Raw genomic sequence first — 14,961 nt, forward strand, 5'->3', positions numbered from 1 at the left:
ACCAGTTCACCACTAGATCTATCTATGTGCCAAGTTTGGTGAAGAAATATGGTACGGTTTTCAAGATCTGCTCCGGAAACGAGGACTACTGCCATTTTCAGTCTAAATCAAAGTCGTTGCCTTGGAAACTCGAAAAATAAGGTTTTTTTAAATCTAAAACTATTAAAAGGCACCAGTTAACCACTAGATCTATCTTTGTGCCAAGTATGACGAAGAAATATGGTACGGTTTTCAAGATCTGCTCCGGAAACAAGGACTACTTCCATTTTCAGGCTAAATCAAAGTTGTTGCCATGGAAACTCGAAAAATAACTTTTTTAAAAATCCCAAACTATCAAAAAGAACCAGTTCACCACTAGACCTATCTATGTGCCAAGTATGACGAAGAAATATGGTACGGTTTTCAAGATCTGCTCCGGAAACGAGGACTACCGCCATTTTCAGTCTTAATCAAAGTCGTTGCCATGGAAACTCGAAAAATAATTTTTTTGAAAATCCCAAACTATCAAAAGGCACCAGTTTACCACTAGATCTATCTATGTGCCAAGTATGACGAAGAAATATGGTACGGTTTTCAAGATCTGCTCCGGAAACGAGGACTACTGCCATTTTCAGTCTAAATCAAAGTTGTTGCCATGGAAACTCGAAAAATAATTTTTTTTAAATACCAAACTATCAAAAGGCACCACTTCACGACTAGATCTATCTATGTGCCAAGTTTGGTGAAGAAATATGGTACGGTTTTCAAGATCTGCTCCGGGAACGAGGACTACTGCCATTTTCAGTCTAAATCAAAGTCGTTGCCTTGGAAACTCGAAAAATAAGGTTTTTTTAAATCTAAAACTATTAAAAGGCACCAGTTAACCACTAGATCTATCTTTGTGCCAAGTATGACGAAGAAATATGGTACGGTTTTCAAGATCTGCTCCGGAAACAAGGACTACTTCCATTTTCAGGCTAAATCAAAGTTGTTGCCATGGAAACTCGAAAAATAACTTTTTTAAAAATCCCAAACTATCAAAAAGAACCAGTTCACCACTAGACCTATCTATGTGCCAAGTATGACGAAGAAATATGGTACGGTTTTCAAGATCTGCTCCGGAAACGAGGACTACTGCCATTTTCAGTCTTAATCAAAGTCGTTGCCATGGAAACTCGAAAAATAATTTTTTTGAAAATCCCAAACTATCAAAAGGCACCAGTTTACCACTAGATCTATCTATGTGCCAAGTATGACGAAGAAATATGGTACGGTTTTCAAGATCTGCTCCGGAAACGAGGACTACTGCCATTTTCAGTCTAAATCAAAGTTGTTGCCATGGAAACTCGAAAAATAATTTTTTTTAAATCCCAAACTATCAAAAGGCACCACTTCACGACTAGATCTATCTATGTGCCAAGTTTGGTGAAGAAATATGGTACGGTTTTCAAGATCTGCTCCGGGAACGAGGACTACTGCCATTTTCAGTCTCAATCAAAGTTGTTGCCTTGGAAACTCGAAAAATAATTTTTTTTTAAAATCCCAAACTATCAAAAGGCACCAGTTCACCACTAGATCTATCTATGTGCCAAGTATGACGAAGAAATATGGTACGGTTTTCAAGATCTGCTCCGGAAACGAGGACTACTGCCATTTTCAGTCTAAATCAAAGTTGTTGCCATGGAAACTCGAAAAATAACTTTTTTAAAAATCCCAAACTATCAAAAAGAACCAGTTCACCACTAGACCTATCTATGTGCCAAGTATGACGAAGAAATATGGTACGGTTTTCAAGATCTGCTCCGGAAACGAGGACTACCGCCATTTTCAGTCTTAATCAAAGTCGTTGCCATGGAAACTCGAAAAATAATTTTTTTGAAAATCCCAAACTATCAAAAGGCACCAGTTTACCACTAGATCTATCTATGTGCCAAGTATGACGAAGAAATATGGTACGGTTTTCAAGATCTGCTCCGGAAACGAGGACTACTGCCATTTTCAGTCTAAATCAAAGTTGTTGCCATGGAAACTCGAAAAATAATTTTTTTTAAATACCAAACTATCAAAAGGCACCACTTCACGACTAGATCTATCTATGTGCCAAGTTTGGTGAAGAAATATGGTACGGTTTTCAAGATCTGCTCCGGGAACGAGGACTACTGCCATTTTCAGTCTAAATCAAAGTCGTTGCCTTGGAAACTCGAAAAATAAGGTTTTTTTAAATCTAAAACTATTAAAAGGCACCAGTTAACCACTAGATCTATCTTTGTGCCAAGTATGACGAAGAAATATGGTACGGTTTTCAAGATCTGCTCCGGAAACAAGGACTACTTCCATTTTCAGGCTAAATCAAAGTTGTTGCCATGGAAACTCGAAAAATAACTTTTTTAAAAATCCCAAACTATCAAAAAGAACCAGTTCACCACTAGACCTATCTATGTGCCAAGTATGACGAAGAAATATGGTACGGTTTTCAAGATCTGCTCCGGAAACGAGGACTACTGCCATTTTCAGTCTTAATCAAAGTCGTTGCCATGGAAACTCGAAAAATAATTTTTTTGAAAATCCCAAACTATCAAAAGGCACCAGTTTACCACTAGATCTATCTATGTGCCAAGTATGACGAAGAAATATGGTACGGTTTTCAAGATCTGCTCCGGAAACGAGGACTACTGCCATTTTCAGTCTAAATCAAAGTTGTTGCCATGGAAACTCGAAAAATAATTTTTTTTAAATCCCAAACTATCAAAAGGCACCACTTCACGACTAGATCTATCTATGTGCCAAGTTTGGTGAAGAAATATGGTACGGTTTTCAAGATCTGCTCCGGGAACGAGGACTACTGCCATTTTCAGTCTCAATCAAAGTTGTTGCCTTGGAAACTCGAAAAATAATTTTTTTTTAAAATCCCAAACTATCAAAAGGCACCAGTTCACCACTAGATCTATCTATGTGCCAAGTATGACGAAGAAATATGGTACGGTTTTCAAGATCTGCTCCGGAAACGAGGACTACTGCCATTTTCAGTCTAAATCAAAGTTGTTGCCATGGAAACTCGAAAAAGAAGGTTTTTTTAAAATCCCAAACTATCAAAAGGCACCAGTTCACCACTAGATCTATCTATGTGCCAAGTATGACGAAGAAATATGGTACGGTTTTCAAGATCTGCTCCGGAAACGAGGACTACTGCCATTTTCAGTCTAAATCAAAGTTGTTGCCATGGAAACTCGAAAAAGAAGTTTTTTTTAAAATCCCAAACTATCAAAAGGCACCAGTTCACCACTAGATCTATCTATGTGCCAAGTATGACGAAGAAATATGGTACGGTTTTCAAGATCTGCTCCGGAAACGAGGACTACCGCCATTTTCAGTCTAAATCAAAGTTGTTGCCATGGAAACTCGAAAAATATTTTTTTTTTACATCCCAAACTATCAAAAGGCACCAGTTTACCACTAGATCTATCTATGTGCCAAGTTTGGTGAAGAAATATGGTACGGTTTTCAAGATCTGCTCCGGAAACGAGGACTACTGCCATTTTCAGTCTAAATCAAAGTCGTTGCCTTGGAAACTCGAAAAATAAGGTTTTTTTAAATCTAAAACTATTAAAAGGCACCAGTTAACCACTAGATCTATCTTTGTGCCAAGTATGACGAAGAAATATGGTACGGTTTTCAAGATCTGCTCCGGAAACAAGGACTACTTCCATTTTCAGGCTAAATCAAAGTTGTTGCCATGGAAACTCGAAAAATAACTTTTTTAAAAATCCCAAACTATCAAAAAGAACCAGTTCACCACTAGACCTATCTATGTGCCAAGTATGACGAAGAAATATGGTACGGTTTTCAAGATCTGCTCCGGAAACGAGGACTACCGCCATTTTCAGTCTTAATCAAAGTCGTTGCCATGGAAACTCGAAAAATAATTTTTTTGAAAATCCCAAACTATCAAAAGGCACCAGTTTACCACTAGATCTATCTATGTGCCAAGTATGACGAAGAAATATGGTACGGTTTTCAAGATCTGCTCCGGAAACGAGGACTACTGCCATTTTCAGTCTAAATCAAAGTTGTTGCCATGGAAACTCGAAAAATAATTTTTTTTAAATCCCAAACTATCAAAAGGCACCACTTCACGACTAGATCTATCTATGTGCCAAGTTTGGTGAAGAAATATGGTACGGTTTTCAAGATCTGCTCCGGGAACGAGGACTACTGCCATTTTCAGTCTCAATCAAAGTTGTTGCCATGGAAACTCGAAAAATAATATTTTTTTTAAATCCCAAACTATCAAAAGGCACCAGTTCACCACTAGATCTATCTATGTGCCAAGTATGACGAAGAAATATGGTACGGTTTTCAAGATCTGCTCCGGAAACGAGGACTACTGCCATTTTCAGTCTAAATCAAAGTTGTTGCCATGGAAACTCGAAAAAGAAGTTTTTTTTAAAATCCCAAACTATCAAAAGGCACCAGTTCACCACTAGATCTATCTATGTGCCAAGTATGACGAAGAAATATGGTACGGTTTTCAAGATCTGCTCCGGAAACGAGGACTACCGCCATTTTCAGTCTAAATCAAAGTTGTTGCCATGGAAACTCGAAAAATATTTTTTTTTTACATCCCAAACTATCAAAAGGCACCAGTTTACCACTAGATCTATCTATGTGCCAAGTTTGGTGAAGAAATATGGTACGGTTTTCAAGATCTGCTCCGGAAACGAGGACTACTGCCATTTTCAGTCTAAATCAAAGTTGTTGCAATGGAAACTCGAAAAACAACTTTTTTTTAAATCCCAAACTATCAAAAGGCACAAGTTCACCACTAGACCCATCTATGTGCCAAGTATGTCGAAGAAATATGGTACGGTTTTCAAGATCTGCTCTGGAAACGAGGACTACTGCCATTTTCAGTCTAAATCAAAGTCGTTGCCATGGAAACTCGAAAAATAAAAAAAAATTTAAATCTAAAACTATTAAAAGGCACCAGTTCACCACTAGATCTATCTATGTGCCAAGTTTGGTGAAGAAATATGGTACGGTTTTCAAGATCTGCTCCGGAAACGAGGACTACTGCCATTTTCAGTCTAAATCAAAGTCGTTGCCTTGGAAACTCGAAAAATAAGTTTTTTTTAAATCTAAAACTATTAAAAGGCACCAGTTAACCACTAGATCTATCTTTGTGCCAAGTATGACGAAGAAATATGGTACTGTTTTCAAGATCTGCTCCGGAAACAAGGACTACTTCCATTTTCAGGCTAAATCAAAGTTGTTGCCATGGAAACTCGAAAAATAACTTTTTTAAAAATCCCAAACTATCAAAAAGAACCAGTTCACCACTAGACCTATCTATGTGCCAAGTATGACGAAGAAATATGGTACGGTTTTCAAGATCTGCTCCGGAAACGAGGACTACCGCCATTTTCAGTCTTAATCAAAGTCGTTGCCATGGAAACTCGAAAAATAATTTTTTTGAAAATCCCAAACTATCAAAAGGCACCAGTTTACCACTAGATCTATCTATGTGCCAAGTATGACGAATAAATATGGTACGGTTTTCAAGATCTGCTCCGGAAACGAGGTCTACTGCCATTTTCAGTCTAAATCAAAGTTGTTGCCATGGAAACTCGAAAAATATTTTTTTTTAAATCCCAAACTATCAAAAGGCACCACTTCACGACTAGATCTATCTATGTGCCAAGTTTGGTGAAGAAATATGGTACGGTTTTCAAGATCTGCTCCGGGAACGAGGACTACTGCCATTTTCAGTCTAAATCAAAGTTGTTGCCATGGAAACTCGAAAAATATTTTTTTTTAAAATCCCAAACTATCAAAAGGCACCAGTTCACCGCTAGATCTATCTATGTGCCAAGTATGACGAAGAAATATGGTACGGTTTTCAAGATCTGCTCCGGAAACGAGGACTACTGCCATTTTCAGTCTAAATCAAAGTTGTTGCCATGGAAACTCGAAAAAGAAGTTTTTTTTAAAATCCCAAACTATCAAAAGGCACCAGTTCACCACTAGATCTATCTATGTGCCAAGTATGACGAAGAAATATGGTACGGTTTTCAAGATCTGCTCCGGAAACGAGGACTACTGCCATTTTCAGTCTAAATCAAAGTTGTTGCCATGGAAACTCGAAAAATATTTTTTTTTTACATCCCAAACTATCAAAAGGCACCAGTTTACCACTAGATCTATCTATTTGCCAAGTTTGGTGAAGAAATATGGTACGGTTTTCAAGATCTGCTCCGGAAACGAGGACTACTGCCATTTTCAGTCTAAATCAAAGTTGTTGCCATGGAAACTCGAAAAATAAGGTTTTTTTAAAATCCCAAACTATCAAAAGGCACCAGTTCACCACTAGACCCATCTATGTGCAAAGTATGACGAAGAAATATGGTACGGTTTTCAAGATCTGCTCCGGAAACGAGGACTACTGCCATTTTCAGTCTAAATCAAAGTCGTTGCCATGGAAACTCGAAAAATACTTTTTTTTTAAATCTCACACTATCAAAAGGCACCAGTTCACCACTAGACCCATCTATGTGCCAAGTTTGGTGAAGAAATATAGTACGGTTTTCAAGATCTGCTCCGGAAACGAGGACTACTGCCATTTTCAGTCTAAATCAAAGTTGTTGCCATGGAAACTCGAAAAATAACTTTTTTTTAAATCCCAAACTATCAAAAGGCACAAGTTCACCACTAGACCCATCTATGTGCCAAGTATGTCGAAGAAATATGGTACGGTTTTCAAGATCTGCTCCGGAAACGAGGACTACTGCCATTTTCAGTCTAAATCAAAGTCGTTGCCATGGAAACTCGAAAAATAAAAAAAAATTTAAATCTCAAACTATTAAAAGGCACCAGTTCACCACTAGATCTATCTATGTGCCAAGTTTGGTGAAGAAATATGGTACGGTTTTCAAGATCTGCTCCGGAAACGAGGACTACTGCCATTTTCAGTCTAAATCAAAGTCGTTGCCTTGGAAACTCGAAAAATAAGTTTTTTTTAAATCTAAAACTATTAAAAGGCACCAGTTAACCACTAGATCTATCTTTGTGCCAAGTATGACGAAGAAATATGGTACGGTTTTCAAGATCTGCTCCGGAAACAAGGACTACATCCATTTTCAGGCTAAATCAAAGTTGTTGCCATGGAAACTCGAAAAATAAGTGGTTTTTTTTAAATCCCAAACTATCATAAGGCACCAGTTCACCACTAGATCTATCTATGTGCCAAGTTTGGTGAAGAAATATGGTACGGTTTTCAAGATCTGCTCCGGAAACGAAATGTAACGGACGGACGGCCGGACGGAAGGACGGACGGACGGCACCCATTCCTATAGCCCCCTTCCACTTCGTGGCGGGGGATAATAAAGTAAAATAATATTGCACTGCATTCACCCATAGGTTTTGCTTTGGTGTTGGAGTATTACTATGGTCAACAATAACTGTTTTTTTATTTTATACCATTGGATATTGTCACTGAACAGGACCCAAGCATTCCATGCTAGTCACAACAGCCAACGTAAATAAGGCATCGGGTGGGAAGAATGTGTACCGTATGTCATCATATTCTAATGACTGGGATATTTGCTCATGATATCTGTCATATATGTGCAATATATTTGCGATTATGAGCAGGTTGTAGCTGGATACTCGCAACAGGAACCTTGTTGCATGTGCCATGTGGTAATATGACGACCTCACCAATATTACCAGGGTGGTTTGAATATTTACCTATTTATTTCAGTATGTTAGTATTCTGAAGAAATGATAAAGCACAGTCCTGGAGTAGGATATCTTACATTCTCTGAAACTACCTGTCTCACATAGGCTTTAGTGTGTCACAATAATAATTTGCACTCGGGTCTTACCCGAATGTGAAGGTAAGATTCATGCTGAAAATAATTTGTTTTGGTCACAAGAACAGTTTTTTTACTCTTTCAGTAAACAAACATGTCTTGATGTGCTGACTAAAATATATCTGTGAAGAAACGAAACCTCCACGTTCCCACAACCCAGAACATTAAATCGTTGGTCTTAAAGACATAACAACTCTTCTGTATCGCGACTTAAAATGTTACTTAGCAAGCGTTTTTGTTGTACAACCATACTGCCAATCATGTGAACGTTATCTCTACAAAATGTACATATATTTTTCTGAAGCTAATATTTTTTCCATCTTAAGCATGGTTCTCTGTGATTTATGTTTCTCTTATTCAGATAACTCAAAATAATCCTTATCACAAACACTGTATTTGTGGGATAACCCTTATCACAAACTCTGTTCACTCTGAATAATGTTTATCACAAACACTGTCATCTCAGAATTATGCTTATCATAAACACTGCCCACTAAGACAAATTCTTATCACAAACTCTGATAACTCAGAATTATGTTTTCACAAACACTGTTAACTCTGAATAATGCTTATCGCGAACACTGTTAACTCTGAATAATGCTTATCACTAACTCTGTCATCTCAGAATAATGCTTATCGCGAACACTGTTAACTCTGAATAATGCTTGTCACAAACACTGTTAACTCTGAATAACGCTTGTCACAAACACTGTTAACTCTTAATAATGCTTGTATCTCTTACGGTTATGTATTTTCATCACAATCAGTGTGGTTCTATAGTGACTTTAAGAAGATTCTTTTTTCAATGATCAAGAACAAATCAAATAGGAAACACGAATTCTACTTTCTGTTATAATTTTCATCATGTCAAACCTATTTATTTAAATTTACGTAATAGTTTCATTCGCAAAACAATATATCAGATCCTATCCAAATGTGGTAATGTCAGTGTTATTTAGCTACTATTTCAAGAATGACTCATTTTCTCTTAACCCTGTGGGTACTGATTCCAACATCTGAACTTATGACCTTTAATTTTAGAAGGGTGTTTAACACATCACACAACACCTTGCCTCGATGAAAGGCTGAACATACCCAGATGCTTTACTATAACAGAACCCATGAAAGTTAAATAAATATATTTTACTTACATTAAGTGACCAAAGAACCTGAAAAGAAAAAATTGATGATATTAAAACACGGAGCAAATAGATTATGTTGTTTGATTTTGTAAGCGTATTTCAACAAGCCTAAAGACTAATCAGCCTGAGACAGAACTATCAATAGATAATCACCAAGTACACATCTTGGTTTTCCATTGGTTTGTTTGTCTGTTTAGCCAAAGCAAATGTCTTTCTGTTGACTCCATCAAACCTGTGTAAACATTAACAATTTCTATGTTAATGCATATAACAGAACAGAAGAGAACGCTCAAACACATCATGAACAGAGACAATGACCTCTTCCTCAAACTAATGGTTAAATCTTTCCTCGTTATGCTGAAAGATCACCTTTGATCCCCCTTTTTGTTTTGTCAGTCTGAGGATCTTACTATTCATAAGATCAGTTTGGCAATTTCAGCTGAAACCCAGTTATGTATTATATGCCTTGAAAAACAGTTGTACCCTCGGTACACGCGTTGCAAGTGTCATCGAATGTTTATACATTCTGACCCAAACCACTTGAACATTACAAACCTGTATTGTTGTTGTGTTATAGGTATAACAAAGCATTATACACACGTTTTAGTTTTATAAGGACGGATTACTTACTGACACAGCACACCTGTCCACTTGGACACTCTCTTGCATTTATGACTGCTGCGAAAGGACATCTACTTGTGCCAACACACGAGATGCCAGTTACAGTGCACGCTGAAATGGAGCGTTTTCATAAAAGACAATTCATTTTGTGAAGCTAAATGGGAAATGTAATCTTAATATATCGCTTAAACTACACAACAATTAATTTCAATCCCATGTTGAAGGATAAAACATGTTGAAGGATAAAAAGTAATGTTCATGGTTTTGATCATTACAATTGAAATACCCCCGCTGCAGCGAAATTAGTTATGGTTGGTTGGTTTGATGTTTAACTCCGCACTCAGCAATATTCAAGCTATATGACGGTGGTCTGTAAATAATCGAGTCTGGACCAGACAATCCAGTGATTGACATCGTGAGCATCGATCCACGCTATTGGGACACGATGACATGCATCAACCAAGTCAGTGCGCCTTACCACCCGATCCCGTTAGTTGCCTCTAACAACAAGCATAGTCGCCTTTTACGGCAAGCATCGGTTGCTGATGTCCTATTAGAGCGCCCTGCTCACTATTTGACTTGTTTCTTCTGTGTTTATGTTGTTCACTTGTTTGCATGTTTTCTGCAGATTGATGCAGCTTCATTTCAGTGATTTGGCAACACCAGCTGTAGAACAATCTTGATATTGGAGATATAGTGGTTGTTGGTTGGTTTGTTGTTTAACGCCGCACTCAGCAATATTCCAGCTATATGACGGCGGTCTGTAAATAATCGAGTCTGGACCAGACAATCCAGTGATTTATATGATGAACATCGATCCAAGCAATTGGGATCGATGACATGTATCAACCAAGTCAGCGAGTCTGACCACCCGATCCCGTTAGTTGCCTTTTATGACAAGCATAGTCGCCTTTTACGGCAAGTATGGGTTGCAGAAGACCTATTCTACCCCGGAATCTTCACGGGTCGGAGATATATTGATTCCTAAACGATTGAGCCTGTACTCCTAAGAGGCACCAAAATATAACATAGTAATGGCATGATTGAAGATCGTAGGTCGGGGGTATAAAATAACAGTTGAAATATATAAAATATACATATATCAAAATCAAACTTTGCACTGCACCTCTCCTATTAGTATAAGAAGTATTCCTTTAAATTTGAAAACAATCCATGTAGTGGTTCTTAGTTTCTAGGTTGCACCAATGTTGAAGTAAAAAACCTATTCTAAGTTCAAGACATTTAAAAAATCGTATTTTCTCAGAAAATCTACATATCAAGTAAGACCCGTGAAGATTCCGGGGTAGAATAGGTCTTCAGCAACCCATGCTTGCCGTAAAAGGCGACTGTGCTTGTCGTAAAAGGCGACTAACGGGATCGGGTGGTCAGGCTCGCTGACTTGGTTGATACATGTCATCGGTCCCAATTGCGTGGATCGATGCTCATAATCACTGGATTGTCTGATCCAGACTAGATTATTTACAGACCGCCGTCATATTGCGGGAATATTGCTGAGTGCGGCGTTAAACAACAAACCAACCAACCAACCAACATATCAAGTAAAACAAAGAAACAGCTGTATTTATTTCAGAAAATCAAAAAATTGAAATCAAACTTTTCACTGCATATCTCCTAATGATAAAGAAAGTGTTAATCAAGTTTGACTACAACCTATGCAGTAGAACCGGAAGAACGGATGGAAAGACGGACGGACGGACGGAATTCCTTGGTATAACTATATAACCCCGCCCTTTTAGGTCGGAGGTATAATAATACAAGAGGACAGTTACACAAACACACCGAAGACGAATACTGCTAAAGGATCAGCGCGATGAAAAACAACAAAATGTTGTGTCAATCCTGATACACAGCAAAACGTGTGAAATCCTGATAGATACAGGGGCGTTAGAAAATACTTTTGATGAGGATCTGTATATACAGTTCGGTAGTCCCAAAATGGATACAAGAAAGCGAGTTGACTTCTCTTCATATGGATCCAACGGTACCTTAAACACTTCAGCGCAGTTGGTGTTACCGTGAAGACAAGCACTAGCATACAGTGTCACACGTTTCAAAAACATGTGATTCCATCCACATGTCACTACTGTTTATACAAGTCGAATACAATCATGTTCGTTCAACTGCATTTAACGCAATTAGCCTGGATGGTGTGTATTCTCTAATATCCTCATTTTTATGCAAAGGATTGAGTGATTTTCAGAATTAAAGTGTAAATTGACACAATTGAATCATTTCTCTTTTGCCTGATGAATCATGGCTCAAATCGATAATTTCTCATGTTTTTTTCTACGAATAATAAATCCACATACGTTACATTCAATATCATAGATTACGTGTTAATATAACATGGTATTTTTTTTAAGGGTTCATGCAGTAGTATTTCAGCTGTAAAGTCAGATTTGAAAGTAAAACAACTTCTCACAATTGAACAAATCATACATCTTGTTGGTGTTCAAAGAACAAATACCTCATTCAAAGTGATAAATATAATATGACTGAGTGGATCCAGAAAATGAATCAAGACGACTATGTTTGTCACATGCAGCTAACGGAATCCGGTTGTCAGACTTGCTGACCTGGGTGATGCATTTCAGCGTGTCCCAATTGCGTGAATCGATGTTCAGGATGTCAATAACTGTATTGTCACGTCCAGACTCGATTATTTACATAACCTCCGTCATGCAGCTGGATAATTGCTGAGTCTCGCGTTAAACAAGAAACAAACAAATATTATATTTTTGTGCATTCAGCCGAAAACGTATATTCGGTAGGCAATTAAAATTATATGCAATGGTTCAAACCATTTACTGATTATGACAACCATTTCCGAATTACTACAGTTTATATTTTCTGGATTGTTTAAGTAACAATTGCATGTCAAGTTACCCGAGAAATATGTCCATCTACTGTGACCCAGCAGATCCTGAAAATGAATTAAGTTAACACAAATATTTCATCAAAAGAAAATATCTATTGGGTTGGTTGGTTGGTTGGTTTGTTGGGAAAAGACATGTGAAGATCCGGGATGGAATAGGTCTTCAGCAACCAATGCTTGCCGAAAAAGGTGACTATGCTTCTTTTAAAGACGACTAAAAGGATCGGGTGGTCAGGCTCACTGACTTGGTTGATGCATATCATCGATCGGAATCGCATGGAAATACATGCGGACAAGTTCAGAAGCGCTTGCTTTTACTACTTAACCATAGTCGGTGGACTTGACCATAGTCGACTGTATATTAATTCATACTACTTACGTTGCAGTGTTGTTGTTGCTATGGTCGTTGTTGCTAAGGTCGTTGTTGCTAAAGTAAGGGCATCTGAAACAGAACAATTGATGTCATGAAAATACAGCTCTATTGAAGAAATAAAGTTTGCTCTATCCCCATGTACAGTTTAATATGAAAATAGTTTTGGCGTGTACTATAACAGTTGAAGCAGCAGTGCACTTACGCCCGAGTGCTTTGACGCCATAATAGCTCAAGGCAAAACTATTCTTTTTTACAATATACAAAAGGGTAGAGCAAACTTTATTATGTTTCTAAGATGCTGAAATTAAGACGGATCTTGTGTTTTATTAGAGAATCCTGTAATGAGCGGCGCCCTAAAATCCACGAACAGGGCTAACTGACGGACTGTTCCATCTAATTGCCTGCACCCTTACATCAAGAGGCATATTTACGTTTTAAACACAACACAACACCACTAAAATGGGTTGTTTATTATTGATATAGGTCCCACTTCATTATCCATTCTGTGTGTGGTTACCAATAAACCCATGCAGCAATAAGACTTTTTTTAAATTTAACTTTTTATATTAATTTGCTTCAATTTTGTCACGTGACTCGAACCATTCTACAAGTGCATTGTGTGGTCGAACTAACATGTAAACATAGCCGAAGTTCGGTGTTGCTTGTTATTGTGAGCAGAGGTGTTTGGTACAAGTGTCAACTTTGTTTCAGCCACTTCTGTTAGCAGACTGCAGCAACTGCAAGCGATGAAATAGTGTGCTTACCGAGCTGCTTGTGCTACATGATACCGTGACGTGTAAACCAACGTGGATCTACGACCAGTGGCTAGTGACATGGTGCCCTTATGGGACGAACATGGCATAGGAAGAGCAACAGTAACCGTTTTGTTTGACTGATGTATATTGCTTAATGCCATATGCTGAGCAACAAGTGTACACGTGGTTATGAAACTTTTTAAGGATTGCTTATTCCTTTGTCCTGAGAGGCATACATAATTTGTAGGGCACGAACACCCGTCTCAGACATGTCTTTCACTCTTATATTAAACAATAACAGCTGACACATAACTTATGCTTAGGATTCACAATATGGCCAACTCAATGAACGAAGTAAGGATACGAATTTATGGATGAACAACTTCTTTATTACAATTTAAGAGGGACGTTTCGGTGTAGGTTCTAACACCGTTATCAAGCAAGTGAACCTTCACCGAAAACGTCGCTCTACATTGTTATAAAGATGTTGTTCATCCATAAATTCTTATCCTTACTTAAAACTCCAACTTCAAAAGGACTATCAAAGAAGTTAAAACAAAGAACATATATAGACAGGTTTATACATACAGACTAGAAATATGGCAAATTTCATTATATTTTAAAACAAATTACTGTTTAATGAAAATCAGTCTTTGGAAGTTCTCAAAATGACTTCCTTGACAGTCCGAACACTAAGGAGCAGGTATTCATAGGTATTCTACATATTTGTATTGATCGTTTAGCTTTCCTATCAAATTATTCACAATACCTTAATCACAGGATCATAAAAAAAACAAATCTCATAATGGAAATTTAATTCCTACATCTATTTCTTCTCACCATCAACCTTCCTTTGCACTGAATAGAAAATAGTTCATGCCCTGGGAAGAATGCCCATGTTTTGAGGTCAAACGAGGTCAGAATACTCACCAGCACAGCAAACCTGACCACTTGGACACTGGCGACCAGGAATAATTCCAAAGGAGTTACAGTTACTTGTGACAATACATGAGATTCCGGCATCAGTGCAGGCTGAAAGAAAATGTTCATCAATGGAAATAGATCTGTTTTCTCGTTCTTTGGCAGAAATGTCTTTTTCATATTTTCTCACTAATGTGTTAAGAATGTACACTTTTTCACAAAACAAGACATTAAATCATCTGTTCTTAAGTTTATGGATGACTCCCTTTTCAAAAAGTGCCATAACTACAAAAGGCTTAATAATGAATGTCAGTATGAACCTTCTTGGGAATGTGAGGAAAAAGACAAAAGCCCTGTATTTTTATATGCACTACCGTGCCTGAAGAATCAACACTTTTGTAAGATT

General features: G+C 37.6%; 1 protein-coding gene across 1 annotated transcript in view; it reads right to left on the reverse strand.

Annotated features, from left to right (window-relative positions):
• Positions 1 to 14,961, reverse strand: part of LOC124119716 (mucin-22-like) — a 106,231-nt gene that overhangs the window by 9,950 nt on the left and 81,320 nt on the right. The window contains exons 36-39 of the mRNA XM_048390558.1: positions 14,565 to 14,666; positions 12,886 to 12,948; positions 9,620 to 9,721; positions 8,999 to 9,016 (exon numbers count right to left, since the gene is read on the reverse strand). Coding sequence (XP_048246515.1) covers positions 9,000 to 9,016; positions 9,620 to 9,721; positions 12,886 to 12,948; positions 14,565 to 14,666 — 284 coding nt within the window. The 3' untranslated portion in view covers position 8,999. The remainder of the gene's footprint in view (positions 1 to 8,998; positions 9,017 to 9,619; positions 9,722 to 12,885; positions 12,949 to 14,564; positions 14,667 to 14,961) is intronic.

This window comes from Haliotis rufescens, unplaced genomic scaffold, assembly GCF_023055435.1.
Source record: "Haliotis rufescens isolate VD_foot unplaced genomic scaffold, xgHalRufe1.0.p SCAF_9, whole genome shotgun sequence".
In the NCBI taxonomy this organism is placed as follows: domain Eukaryota; kingdom Metazoa; phylum Mollusca; class Gastropoda; order Lepetellida; family Haliotidae; genus Haliotis; species Haliotis rufescens.